Genomic DNA, 12,092 nt, shown 5'->3' with positions numbered 1-12,092 from the left:
TGCAACCCCTCTGCCTCCCAGGTTCAAGCCTCCTGAGTAGCTGGGATTATATGCACCCACCACGTCTGGCTAATTTCTGTATTTTTAGTAGAGATGGAGTTTCACCACATTGGTCAGGCTGATCTCAAACTCCTGACCTCAAGTGATCCGCCTGCCTCGGCCTCCCAAAGTCCTGGGATTACAGGCTTGAGCCACCGTGCCCTGCCAGGATTTTATTATATTTAACCTTAAGCCTTATTTCTGAGTTGGCCAAAGCTGCTTTTAGTATGCATCCTTATGGCCCAAACAGAAAGGTAACCACCTCTGGTGAACACTTAATTTCATCTGTCTACTGTCCCTGGTAATAGAATTCCTCTTTTCCATGGGAATCTATTCCAAGTGGTTCAGTGCAGTACAGTTAACATCAGTCCTCCAACCTTGGAGTAGATGGGCATTAAAACCAGACCTAGCCAATTGTTCCATCTTTTCCTTCTGGTGACAGAAATCAGTTTATAAGTGGACATATGGTCCAGGTATAAGAAACAAGTATGTCTATAAAGTTTGAAAATGGAAGATGGAAGATTACATCTCACTTTTCTTCAGAATCATAAGCTCTAAGAATGACATGCAAATCCAAGAACCTTAGTAATGACTGTAGAGTTGGAAGGAAAAAAACAAGAATGAAAGAACAAACTGTACAGCCATCTTTACCACCACACAGAAAGACTCCAAGAATTAAGCCAACAGAGAAAATCTAAACCAAGATTTGCAAAGACTATGTCTTGATATGTCTGAACTTCAGAATCCAGTAGTACCTGAAGCTATTTCTGCCCTATTTCCTCTTTCTGCTTAACCGAATTTGAATTGGGTTTTTGTCACATGCAACAGAGTACAGAACTATATAGTGCTTCAGATGCCAGTGGCCAGATTCCAAAGGAACAGCAAGGGAAAGAGATAAAAGTCCCTACTTACTACTGTTTTTTTCTTAGATCAGGTACCATTTGGCCATTCTGAAAAACCATATATCCTAAAATTTACTAAATAATGTGTTATGTATCATGAATGGGAGGAGGATAAGAAGTTTCATCTAGAAGGATCACATTAACACTTCTTAGCTAATTGATAAGAAAGCCAGCCAGGTGTTCACACCTGTAATCCAGCACTCTGGGAAGCCAAAGTGGCAGACTGCTTAAGCTCAGGAGTTCAAGACCAGCCTGAGCAACATGGTGAAACCCTGTTTCTACAAAAAATTAGTCAGGCATGGTGGTGCATGCCTGTAATCCCAGCTATGTGGGAGGCTGAGGTGGGAGGATCACTTGAGCCCAGGAGGTTGAGCTGCAGTGAGCTATGATTGCACCACTGCACTCCAGCCTGGGTGACAGAGTGAGATCCTATCAAAAAAAAAAAAAAAAGAAAAGAAAGAGAGAAAGAAAGAAAAGAAGACAGAATTGTGCACAAACAACCTAGATGATATTTGGCAGGGTGCAGTGGCTCATGACTGTAATCCCAACACTTTGGGAGGTCAAGGCAAGAGAATCACTTGAGCTCACCAGTTCAAGACCAGCCTGGGCAACATGGCAAAACCCTGATTCTACAAAAAGTAGCCGGGTATGGTGGTGTGTGCCTATAGTCCCAGCTACTCAGGAGACTGAGGTGGAAGGGTGGCTTTGAAACTGGGAGGTAGAGACTGCAGTGAGTTGAGATTGCACCACTGCACTCTGGCCTGGGCAACAGAGCCAGACCTTGTCTCAACAAGAAAAACAAAAAACAAACAAAAAAACAGATCATGTTTATAGGTCAATTTTTATATCAGTCCGTGTCTCTGTCTGGGTTTGGTCAGAAAAATGGAAACCACTCTAAGCATTTCAACAGAGGAAATTTAATATAGGGCATTAGCTAGCAGTTGGAGTTCTGAAAGAGCAAAAAGGGAACATATGAGGTAATCCAGACACAGCAACTGTAGTTAGAAGCTAACACCCCTAAGGGTGACAGAACAGAGAGACTACTGGAAGTGTTTCATGGAGCTATGTTCAGACACCTGAAGAAGGCAAAACCTGGTTGCTGCTGACACTGCTGGGCAGACATGATGAGGCCAATGTTGGGAGTTCCAAAAGAAGATGGAGGTTAGAACCAACCTAATTTCAACAAAGAGGTACAGTTGGGATGACAGTAACCAGAACAATAAGCAAACAAGGAGGTCTCTTCTCCTCTGCTCTTACCTTCCAACTTCCCTCTGGTGACCTCTATTGGCAGAATCTGAGAAGATGCCAACTGGCAAGGAAGAAAATGTGCAGAGATCCACCACCAGCATCATAAAGTACAGAAAGTTAGAATTATGTTCTGCCAAAAAGACACCTACACTAGCATGTTTCTCCCAGCGCTATTCATAATAACAAAGACACGGAATAAATCTAAGCACCCATAATGGTGGACTGGATAAAAAGTGGTACATATATACCATGGAATACTGAATATTCAACAGCCATGAAAAAGAACAAAATCATGTTCTTTGCAGCAACATGGGTATAGCTGGAAGCTATTATCCTAAGTGAATTAATGCAGAAACAGAGAACCAAATACTGCATGTTCTCGCTTTTAAATGGGAGCTAAACACTGGGTATAAATGGACATAAAGATGGGAACAGCAAACACTGGGAACTCCAAAAGCAGAGAGGAAGGGAGGGGACCAGGGTTAAAAAAATACCTATTGGCAGTCAGGCATCATGGCTCATGCCTGTAATCCCAGTACTTTGGGAGGCCAAGGCAGGTGGATCACTTGAGGTCACGAGTTCAAAACCAGTCTGGCCAACATGGTAAACCCTGTCTCTACTAAAAATACAAAAAATTAGCCAAGCCTGGTGGTGAGTGCCTGAGGCCCCAGCTACTCAAGAGGCTGAGGCAGGAGAATCGCTTGAGCCTGGGAGGTGGACACTGCAGGGGAACAAGACTGCACCACTGCACTCCAGCCTGGGCAACAGACAAACCCTGTCTCGAAAAAGGAAAGTCAGAAAAAGAAAGGAGAGAAGAGAAAAGAAAGACGAAAAGGAAAAGAGAAAAGGAGTGTCAAGCCTGGAGCCTGAAAGTCTGAAGTCTTGCTTGCCATGGCTGATTGTCTCCCATCCCCCCAGGCCCCGCCCCCACCCAGGCCCCGCCTCCACCCCCCAAGCCCCCCCCAAGCCCCACCCCCTATCCCCACCCCGCATTCGCCATTGTCCCTAATCGCCCAGTGAAGCTTCCCCGGTGAAGCCCCTCACCCCACCCTATCATCTTAACTACTCTTATCCCACCTGCCATTGTAACTAAACTCACAGTAATGTATAGTCCTTGCCCCTCCCCCAACCACTGTAACTGATCTTACTCTGTAATTTTCCACTGCCCACCCCAAACCTAAGAAACCAACTTCTATCCCACTGCCCTTTCCTAACGCCCTTTTCGGCCTCAGCCCACTTGCACCCAGGTAATAAACAGCCATGTTGCTCACACAAAGCCTGTTTGGGGGAATCTCTTCATTCAAAGCGCGCGTTTTTAATAGAGAGAGAGAAAGGAAGGAAGGAAGAGGGAAGGAAGGAAAAGAAGGAAAGAAAAGAAAGAAAAGGAAAGAGGAAGAGAGGAAGGGAGGAAGGGAGGGAAGGAGGGAGGGAGGGAAAGAAAAAGGATGGGGGAAGGGGAAAGAAGGAAGCGAGGCCGAGCTGGCGGGTGGGCAGGCCAGATAAGAGGATACAGATCTGCTTTCAAGGGATTAACCCTGCAACCCTGAATGAATTGACATCTCCAAGACTTTGAAGTGCTCACTTGATTTTCAGCCACAGGATGGGCTTCTTACTCACCTTCAGTAAAATGCTAATAGCACAAGCCATGCCTACGGCACCAATTCCAACAATGGTAATTTTACAGTGGGAGTCTTTATCGTCCTCAATTAGCTTCTCAATAAGCTGCTCCTTGACAGTTGACATTTGGAGAACCTGATAGGGATAACGCAACTTCAATGGAATCGAACTCCCTAAATTAATCACTCTCACAGCTACGATGTGTTAACCACACTGAACATCTAAGGAACAGCCTCTTCAGTTTGCAGAATGGTGGAGCCGGGGTGGAGGGAAACCAAAGAAAGTATCTCCTGGTCAAGGGTGCGGGGAAGGTAAAGCAAGGCCCAGCCTACCAGGCAATGAGAAGGCTGGGGCACCACCGGGCTTTTGGATTTCTCTCCGTCCCCAGCCCCCACTTTCACCCCAGCACCACACGCTCACAAATGCTTGGCTTGGCGCAGTACAGATGACCCAAAAGGGCAAGGAACCACCTTGAAGGAAGACACAGAAGTGACAACAGAAAAATACACTAACGACAGTTGAAGCGCAAAGCCCGGCGACGGTTACCCTTCGCCTGTCTCGAGGCGCGCACGCTCCCACGCACGGCTCTCCTGCGTCAGCACGCAAGCTCCGCCCCACTTCCCGCAACAGGCGCAGGCACATGGACTTCTCCAGGCCGGGGAGCTGTGTGGGTTGCGGCGGTCCAGATCAGGGAAATGATGCAAAGATTTCTAGACTGACCCAAAGAGTGTGCAAGACGGGGATGCATTATTTGCAGGATTTAAAAAAATTATTAACTTCTCAGGCGCGGTGGCTCACGCCTGTAATCCCAGCACTTTGGGAGACCAGGGCGGGCGGATCACGAGGTCAGGAGTTCAAGACCAGCCTGACCAATATGGTGAAACCCCGTCTGTTTCAAATACAAATACAAAAATTAGCTGGGTGTGGTGGTGCGCGCCTGCAGTCCCGGATGCTCGGGAGGCTGAGGCAGGAGAATTCCTTGAACCTGGGAAGCAGAGGTTGCAGTGAGGAGAGATGGTGCCCCTGCACTCCAGCATGGGGGACAGAGTGAGACCCTGTCTCAAAAAAAAAAAAAATTTTGCCCGTAAGTAAGGAAGCTTTACAAGATTCCATTTGAAAACTCATGAAAGACTAATAGAATCAGTCTATTTCACTTAAGTGTTTTCAGTCATGTTGATATTTATTGTATCAAATAATATGAAATTAATGTAAATTTAAAAAATTTTAAAGACTGAAGGTTGCCTCAAAGTTTACAAAAGGCTCCAGGAGTAAGTACAGGCTTCTTTTTGGGCTAATTAAAATGTTCTTTTTTTGTTTTTTGTTTTTTTTTGAGACAGGATCTCACTGTCATCCAGACTGGAGTACAGAGGCATAATCTCGGCTCACTGCAACCTCTGCCTTCTGGGCTCAAGGGATCCTCCCACTTCAGCCTCCTGTGCAGCTAGGACTGCACGTGCCCGCCACCATATCCAGGAAATTTTTGTAGAGATAGGGTTTTGCCATGTTGCTCAGGCTGGTATCAAACGCTTGGGCTCAAGCAATCCACCCGCCTTGGCCTCCTAAAGTGCTGGGATTACAAGTGTGATCCTCTGCACCCAGCTTGTATTCTAAGATTAGATATTGGTGATGGTTGTCAACTATGCGAATACACTAAAAGTCCACAGAATTATACTTTATAGATGTGCCCAACCTTTTGAATGTGAGGACTCTTTTGCTTATCTGTGGTGGCAGATATCAGGAAGATTATGCATGAACTTTTTTTTAGCTTATCAGCTATTGGAAGTGTTAATTTTTATTGAGACAGTCTTGCTCTGTTGCCCAGGCTCAAGTGCAGTGGCACCATCTGGGTTCACTGCAGTCTCTTGTGGGTTTATCACCAGTTCATTCCCTGATCACCAGCCACCTCAGCCTCTTGTGCCTCAGCTTCCCAAGTAGCTGGTACTACAAGCACAGGCCACTACACCCAGCTAATTGTTCTATTTTTAGCAGAGATGGGGTTTCACCATCGTTGGCCATACTGGTCTTGAACTCCTGGCCTCAAGTGATCCACCGACCTCGGCCTCTCCCAGTGCTGGGATTACAAGTGTCAATCACCGTGCCTGGTGAGTGTGTTTTATGTGTGGCCCAAGACACTTCTTCCAAAGTGGCTCAGGCAAAGCAAAAGGTTGGAAAACCATGTTTTGAGATAATTCCTTAACTGGCTCTCAGGAAAGAATCTTTGGAAAAAGACCCTGGAGTTGGGGATGACAATAATGTTGTCCAGTTAATCTTTACAAGTATGGTTTTCAGGCCTGGATAAGGGTCCCAGTTATATTTTTAGAAAAATTGTAAAGAAAACTTGAGTAGACAACCACCAAGGATACTTGTTATTTTATTTTAAAGAAATGGGATTTCTGGCCGGGCATGGTGGCTCAAGCCTGTAATCCCAGCACTTTGGGAGGCCGAGGCAGGTGGATCACGAGGGTCAAGAGATCGAGACCATCCTGGTCAACATGGTGAAACCCCGTCTCTACTAAAAATACAAAAAATTAGCTGGGCATGGTGGTGCGTGCCTGTAATCCCAGCTACTCAGGAGGCTGAGGCAGAATTGCCTGAACCCAGGAGGTGGAGGTTGCGGTGAGCCGAGATCGTGCCATTGCACTCCAGCCTGGGTAACAAGAGCGAAACTCCGTCCCCAAAAAAAAAAAAAAAAAGAAAAGAAATGGGATTTCATTGTTGGCTGGGCTGGTCTCTAACTCCTGGCCTCAGTGATCAGCCCACCTTGGCCTCCCAAAGTGCTGGGATTACAGGCATGAGCCAATGCACCCCACCTTAAAATTGTTTTTGTTACTGGCTTCCAGAGGGCAAAGAAAATCTGTGTTCCCTGTAGTGACAAAGTACCATTGCCTATATTCAGCTGGCAAATAAATTTTACATTCACATATAGAATGTTACTTTCCAATTATGATTAGCATGATTATCAAATATCTCATATAATACTTTGGGACTTAATATATTAAAACTATCCATTTTAATGGAAGTGGTACCAAAACAATTCTGTTGTTACCTTTTCTGCTATTAGTAATTAATATCCCCTTTTAAAAAAATCATTGCAGGGTTACCCAATAGCCTAATAATATAATGAATAACTGGCAGCTTATGACTTTATATCTTAATGAATTAACAAAAGTAGTCACTGTTCAAGGTTTATTGGGGGTAATTTTAGTTGGTGTAACACTTGGATAGTTGGTTGCATTGTTTATATGTAGATCTTTTTACATTGCATGGTAATGTACACTACTGATATATATAGTTCACAAAATTAGATCCTTTGGAACAAGACATGCAATATTGGATCTATACACCGAATGCCAGGACGTGACTGACTGGGAAAAAATGTTGGACTAGCATGTTCAGTGAAGGAGCCAGGAAGTTACATAACAAAGGAACATCTCTCTGGCTCAAGGGGCAACTGCAGCATGTGCAACATTGGCAGTGGTGCCTCAGAGGTGGCAGAACTATTTCACACTAACCAGTTTAGGACTACACAAGGTTACCACTATCCAGCATCAGAATATAGCTGTAGGACTTTACAAACCATTCCTATTTCTAACTTCTGGAATTGATGTTTTTCCCAGTCCATATTAAAATATTACTGCTTTAATCACAGATCAGATAAAAAGGACAAAATGCACAACCTCCAACTAAAATCCTGTTGTAGCCTAGACAGTGAAATGGTATGACATCAGAAGACTTTAAAATTGCAGCTCTTTTTGGATCCCCCAAAGTGTATCCGCACTCTTCTTCAAACGAGCCTCTTCCTCAGGAGTCAGAGTCACCTTCACAACGTCTGAGATTCCATTCTGTCCCAAAATGCAAGGAACACTAAGGAAGACATCATCCTTTATTCCATAGAGACCCTNAGTCAGAGTCACCTTCACAACGTCTGAGATTCCATTCTGTCCCAAAATGCAAGGAACACTAAGGAAGACATCATCCTTTATTCCATAGAGACCCTGAAGATGAAATGAAAAATATTTTACATTTTGCCTATGCATTCCAGGGTTTCCCAAGACTTACATTCTCTATTAATTATGAGGCTTTTTTTTTTTTTGAGGCAGTCTCGCTGTCACCCAGGCTGGAGTGCAGTGGCATAATCTCAGCTCACTGCAACCTCCACCTCCAAGGTTCAGGTGATTCTCCTGCTTCAGCCTCCTGGCTGTGCCACCTTGCCCAGCTAATTTTTGTACTTTTAGTAAAGACAGGATTTCAACACGTTGGCCAGGCTGGCTTTGAACTCCTGACCTCGTGATCACCCACCTTGGTTTCCCAAAGTGCTGGGATTACAGGCATGAGCCACAGAGCTGGACTGCCTTTTCTTTTCTGAGATGGAGTTTCACTCTTGCTGCCTATACTAGAGTGCAATGGTGCTAACGTGGCTCATTGTAACCTCCGTCTCCTGGGTCCAAGTGATTCTCCTGCCTCAGCCTCCCAGGTAGCTGGGATTACAGGCATGCGTCACCACACCCAGCTGTGTATTTTTAGTAGAGACAGGGTTTCAACATGTTGGTCAGGCTGGTCTTGAACTCCTGATCATCAGGTGATCCACCCCTTGGCCTCCCAAAGTGCTGGGATTACAGGTGTGAGCCACCTCACCTAGCATTTTTTTTCTATCCTGATGAAGCATTTTTTTAAAAATAGAGACAAGGTCTCACTATACTGCCTAGGGTGGTCTCAAACACCTGGGCTCAAGCAATTCTCCCGCCCTTCTTGACCTCCCAAAGTGCTGGCATTACAGCTGTGAGCCACTGTGCCTGACCTAATTATGAAGATTTTAAAATACAGCTCGGTAAGCAGAAATTCCTTTCCAGATGTTATGATGTAATAGTGTAAAAGAAAGTCATTGTGGGGTGTGGTGGCTCATGCCTGTAATCCAAGCACTTTGGAGGCCAAGGCAGGCAGATCACCTGAAGTCGGGAGTTCAAGACCAGCCTGACCAAAATGGTGAAACCCCGTCTTTAAAAATAGCAACATGATGACCCTAACTTGAATATATAGTCTTCTACCTACCTCAGCATAACTGAGTGAGACTTTTTTGTAGTCAAATTAAATCTTTCTTAAAAAGCCAGGAAAAAGCATTCAAATACAGTGTATTGCTACACAGACCTACCTTAATCATGGTGGAAATTGGGTGCACCCGCCTAAGATTCTTCATTATAGTCTCTGCCAAATCTGCCACAGAGAGTCCAATGGCCCAGGATGTGTAGCCTTTGAGTTTGATCACCTCGTAAGCACTGTAGGGTAGGAAACCATAGGTAAAGGCAGAAAAAGTAGGGTGGGAGAAAGAAAGAAAAACAAAGCTTTCATTAAACACGTTTTTACAGTGATTAATGACACAATGTTACCTTATACCAAGAATAACCTTTCCACATGTATACCAGCATATAATGACAGGGATATTCATTAACAGTACTGTTAGCAACAGCAAAAACATGGCAATCTTTCCAATGCTCTCCAACAGAAGAATAGATAAATCGTAGTATACTGATATAATGAAATATTACACAGCTATCAAAAAATAAACTACAGGCTGGGCGCACTGGCTCACGCCTGTAATCCTAGCACTTTGGGAGGCTGAGGCAGACGTATCACAAGGTCAGGAGATCAAGACCATCCTGGCTAACACGGTTAAACCCCTTTACCAAAGTCTCTACTAAAAATACATAAAATTAGTCAGGTGTGGTGGCATGCACCTGTAGTCCCAGCTACTCTGGAGGCTGAGGCAGGAGAATCGCTTGAACCCAAGAGGCGGAGGCTGCAGTGAGTCGAGATTGTCACTGTATTCCAGCCTGGGTGACAGAGATTCTGTCTCAAAAAATAATAATAATTTTTAAAAAGGCCAGGCACAGTGGCTCATGCTTGTAATACCAGCACTTTGAGAGGCTGAGGCAGGCAGGCCACAAGGTCAGGAGTTCAAGACCAGCCAGGCCAACATGGTGAAACCCCATCTCTACTAAAAATACAAAAAATTAGCCGGGTGGTGGCACACAGCTGTAATCCCAGCTGCTCAAGAGGCAGAGGCAGGCGAATCGCTTGAACCCAGGAGGTGAAGGTTACAGTGACCCGAGATTATGCCACTGCACTCTAGCCTAGGCAACATAGCAAGACTCCATCTTGAAAAAAAAAGTTCTCAAATGCAAATGCTATTACAATTTTAACCTTTTAAACAGTAAATTTTAATCTTCTGTGTTGCCAAATTAGAAGATTTATTACCTCTCAACCACCTGCTTGTGAACCTCTTTCCACTGTTCCTTATCTGTATCAGTCCCTAAATCTGGGTGCAGAGTCTTCAGGGAGACACCAGCAACATTCACTCCACTCCATACAGGCACTAGAAGAAATTGTACAGATTACATTTATTTCCACGCACCAGCAGATTAGTAACTGTGATTCATTTTTCTAATTCTCTTATCTTTGAAGGAGGAATACCCAATTTTGGTAGATGGTCAAGACTACTGATGTAGTCACTACTGACTTTTAGATTAGATTTTCATTTATTTACATTATATAAAACTAAGTATTTTCACTGTATTCTAACCTGTTTCTCTAACCAATTAAAATGTTTAACCCATACATATTTGAAATATAAAGACGGTATGAGAACATAAGGGGAATTTTTTCTTAGCATATAGAACTCTAACCAAATCATAACATTTCAACTGTGATAATAATATAATTTTTTGTACACTCCGTTTGGATTTGCTGACCTTTTCAGGGCCAGACAGTACAAGTCAAGTATAAACATCTGTGATACTAAACGACTAAAGTCATCCTAAAAACTATAGTCTTAAGATATCCATGGTTAAGAAGAGAAATTTCATTCCCCATCCCCCTCACCATAAAATGTCATACAAAATGGCAGCAATCTTACCAATTCTTAACATGTAATTACACAAAATGGTAGATTTTGGGAAACCATTCTACCCTACTGAATGGATATTTGATTAGGCTCTAATTTAATAAAACGCCCATCGACTTTTTACATAATCTTTTTGAAAACAAAAAGAAAATAATTTATGCTTACCACTGGAATCTCCATGTTCCCCAAGGACCCACCCATGACAGCTTAATGGGTGAACTCCCAGCCTTTCCCCCATCAGGTAACGGAATCGGGCTGAATCCAGATTGCAACCACTTCCAATAACACGGTTTTTGGGAAAGCCACTTATCTTCCAAGCCACATAGGTCAAGATATCCACTATGAAAAAGGAGAAAATAAAAATCACCCATTATCCCCTCCCGCAACACAAAAAAAGATATCCCTACTATAAAGAAAACACTTAAGCAGATACTAGGTACATCATTAGATAATGATAGTCTTCTCCAGATATATGGCTATGTATGGATTTTGATACTGAACATAGCTAACCAATGATTTTGTTAATATTTTTAGTCTCTATACTATGTATACCAAGTCCATTAAGTATTCAAAAAGTAGTTTTGTCTGGGCATGACCACTCACACCTGTAATCCCAACACTTTGGGAGGCTGAGGTGGGAGAACTGCTCAAGGCCAGCAGTTCCAGACCAGCCAGGGCAACATAGCAAGACTCCATCTCTACACACACAAAAAAACTTCAAAAAACTACCCAGGCATATTGGTGCATGCCTGCAGTCCTAGCTACTTAACAGGCTGAGGAAGGAGGATCACTTGAGCAGATCAAAGCTGCCATGATCATCCCATTGCCCTCCAGCTTGGGCGACAAAGTGAGAACTCAACTAAAAAAAAAGCGTTAACAGTTTTATGAAAACAAACTGTGCATCAACAAAACAGAATAACAATTATGGGGCTGGGCACGATGGCTCACACCTGTAATCCTAACACTTTGGGAGGCCAAGGTGGGCAGATCACCTGAGGTCAGGAGCTTGAGACCAGCTTAGCCTGACCAACATGGAGAAACCCATCTCTACTAAAAATACAAAATTAGCTGGGCATGGTGGCGCATGCCTGTAATTCCAGCTACAAGGGAGGCTGAGGCAAGAGAACAGCTTGAACCTGGGAGGTGGAGGCTGTGGTGAGCCAAGATGGTGCTATTGCACTCCAGCCTGGGGAACAAGAGTGAAACTCTCTCTCAAAATAATAATTAAAATAAAAATACAAAAATTAGCCAGGCGTGGTGGCACATGCCTATAATCCCAGCTACTGGGGAGGCTGAGGCAGGAGAATTCCTTGACAGAAGTTGTAGTGAGCCAAGATCAAACCACTGTACTTCAACCTGGGCTACAAAGTGAGACTGTCCCAAAAAAA

General features: G+C 43.9%; 2 protein-coding genes across 3 annotated transcripts in view; both read right to left on the bottom strand.

Annotated features, from left to right (window-relative positions):
• LDHC (lactate dehydrogenase C) overlaps nt 1–4,596 on the bottom strand; it is a 46,835-nt gene extending 42,239 nt beyond the window's left edge. The window contains exons 1-2 of the mRNA XM_017525864.2: nt 4,277–4,596; nt 3,807–3,941 (exon numbers count right to left, since the gene is read on the bottom strand). Of these exons, the coding sequence (XP_017381353.2) occupies nt 3,807–3,932 (126 nt within the window). The 5' untranslated portion in view covers nt 3,933–3,941; nt 4,277–4,596. The remainder of the gene's footprint in view (nt 1–3,806; nt 3,942–4,276) is intronic.
• A 2,833-nt stretch (nt 4,597–7,429) lies between these two features.
• The window catches only part of LDHA (lactate dehydrogenase A), a 14,023-nt gene continuing 9,360 nt past the window's right edge, over nt 7,430–12,092 (bottom strand). The window contains exons 5-9 of one of the 2 annotated variants that reach the window (XM_017525863.2): nt 10,870–11,043; nt 10,059–10,176; nt 8,956–9,079; nt 7,721–7,801; nt 7,430–7,624 (exon numbers count right to left, since the gene is read on the bottom strand). In XM_017525863.2, coding sequence (XP_017381352.1) covers nt 7,541–7,624; nt 7,721–7,801; nt 8,956–9,079; nt 10,059–10,176; nt 10,870–11,043 — 581 coding nt within the window. In that variant the 3' untranslated portion in view covers nt 7,430–7,540. The other variant, XM_037737535.1, reaches the window with a different exon arrangement.

The sequence above is a fragment of the Cebus imitator genome, unplaced genomic scaffold (assembly GCF_001604975.1).
Source record: "Cebus imitator isolate Cc_AM_T3 unplaced genomic scaffold, Cebus_imitator-1.0 Scaffold39, whole genome shotgun sequence".
Taxonomy (NCBI): domain Eukaryota; kingdom Metazoa; phylum Chordata; class Mammalia; order Primates; family Cebidae; genus Cebus; species Cebus imitator.
The sequence above is the reverse complement of the archived record's forward strand: the minus strand, read 5'-3'. Positions and strand labels throughout refer to the sequence as shown.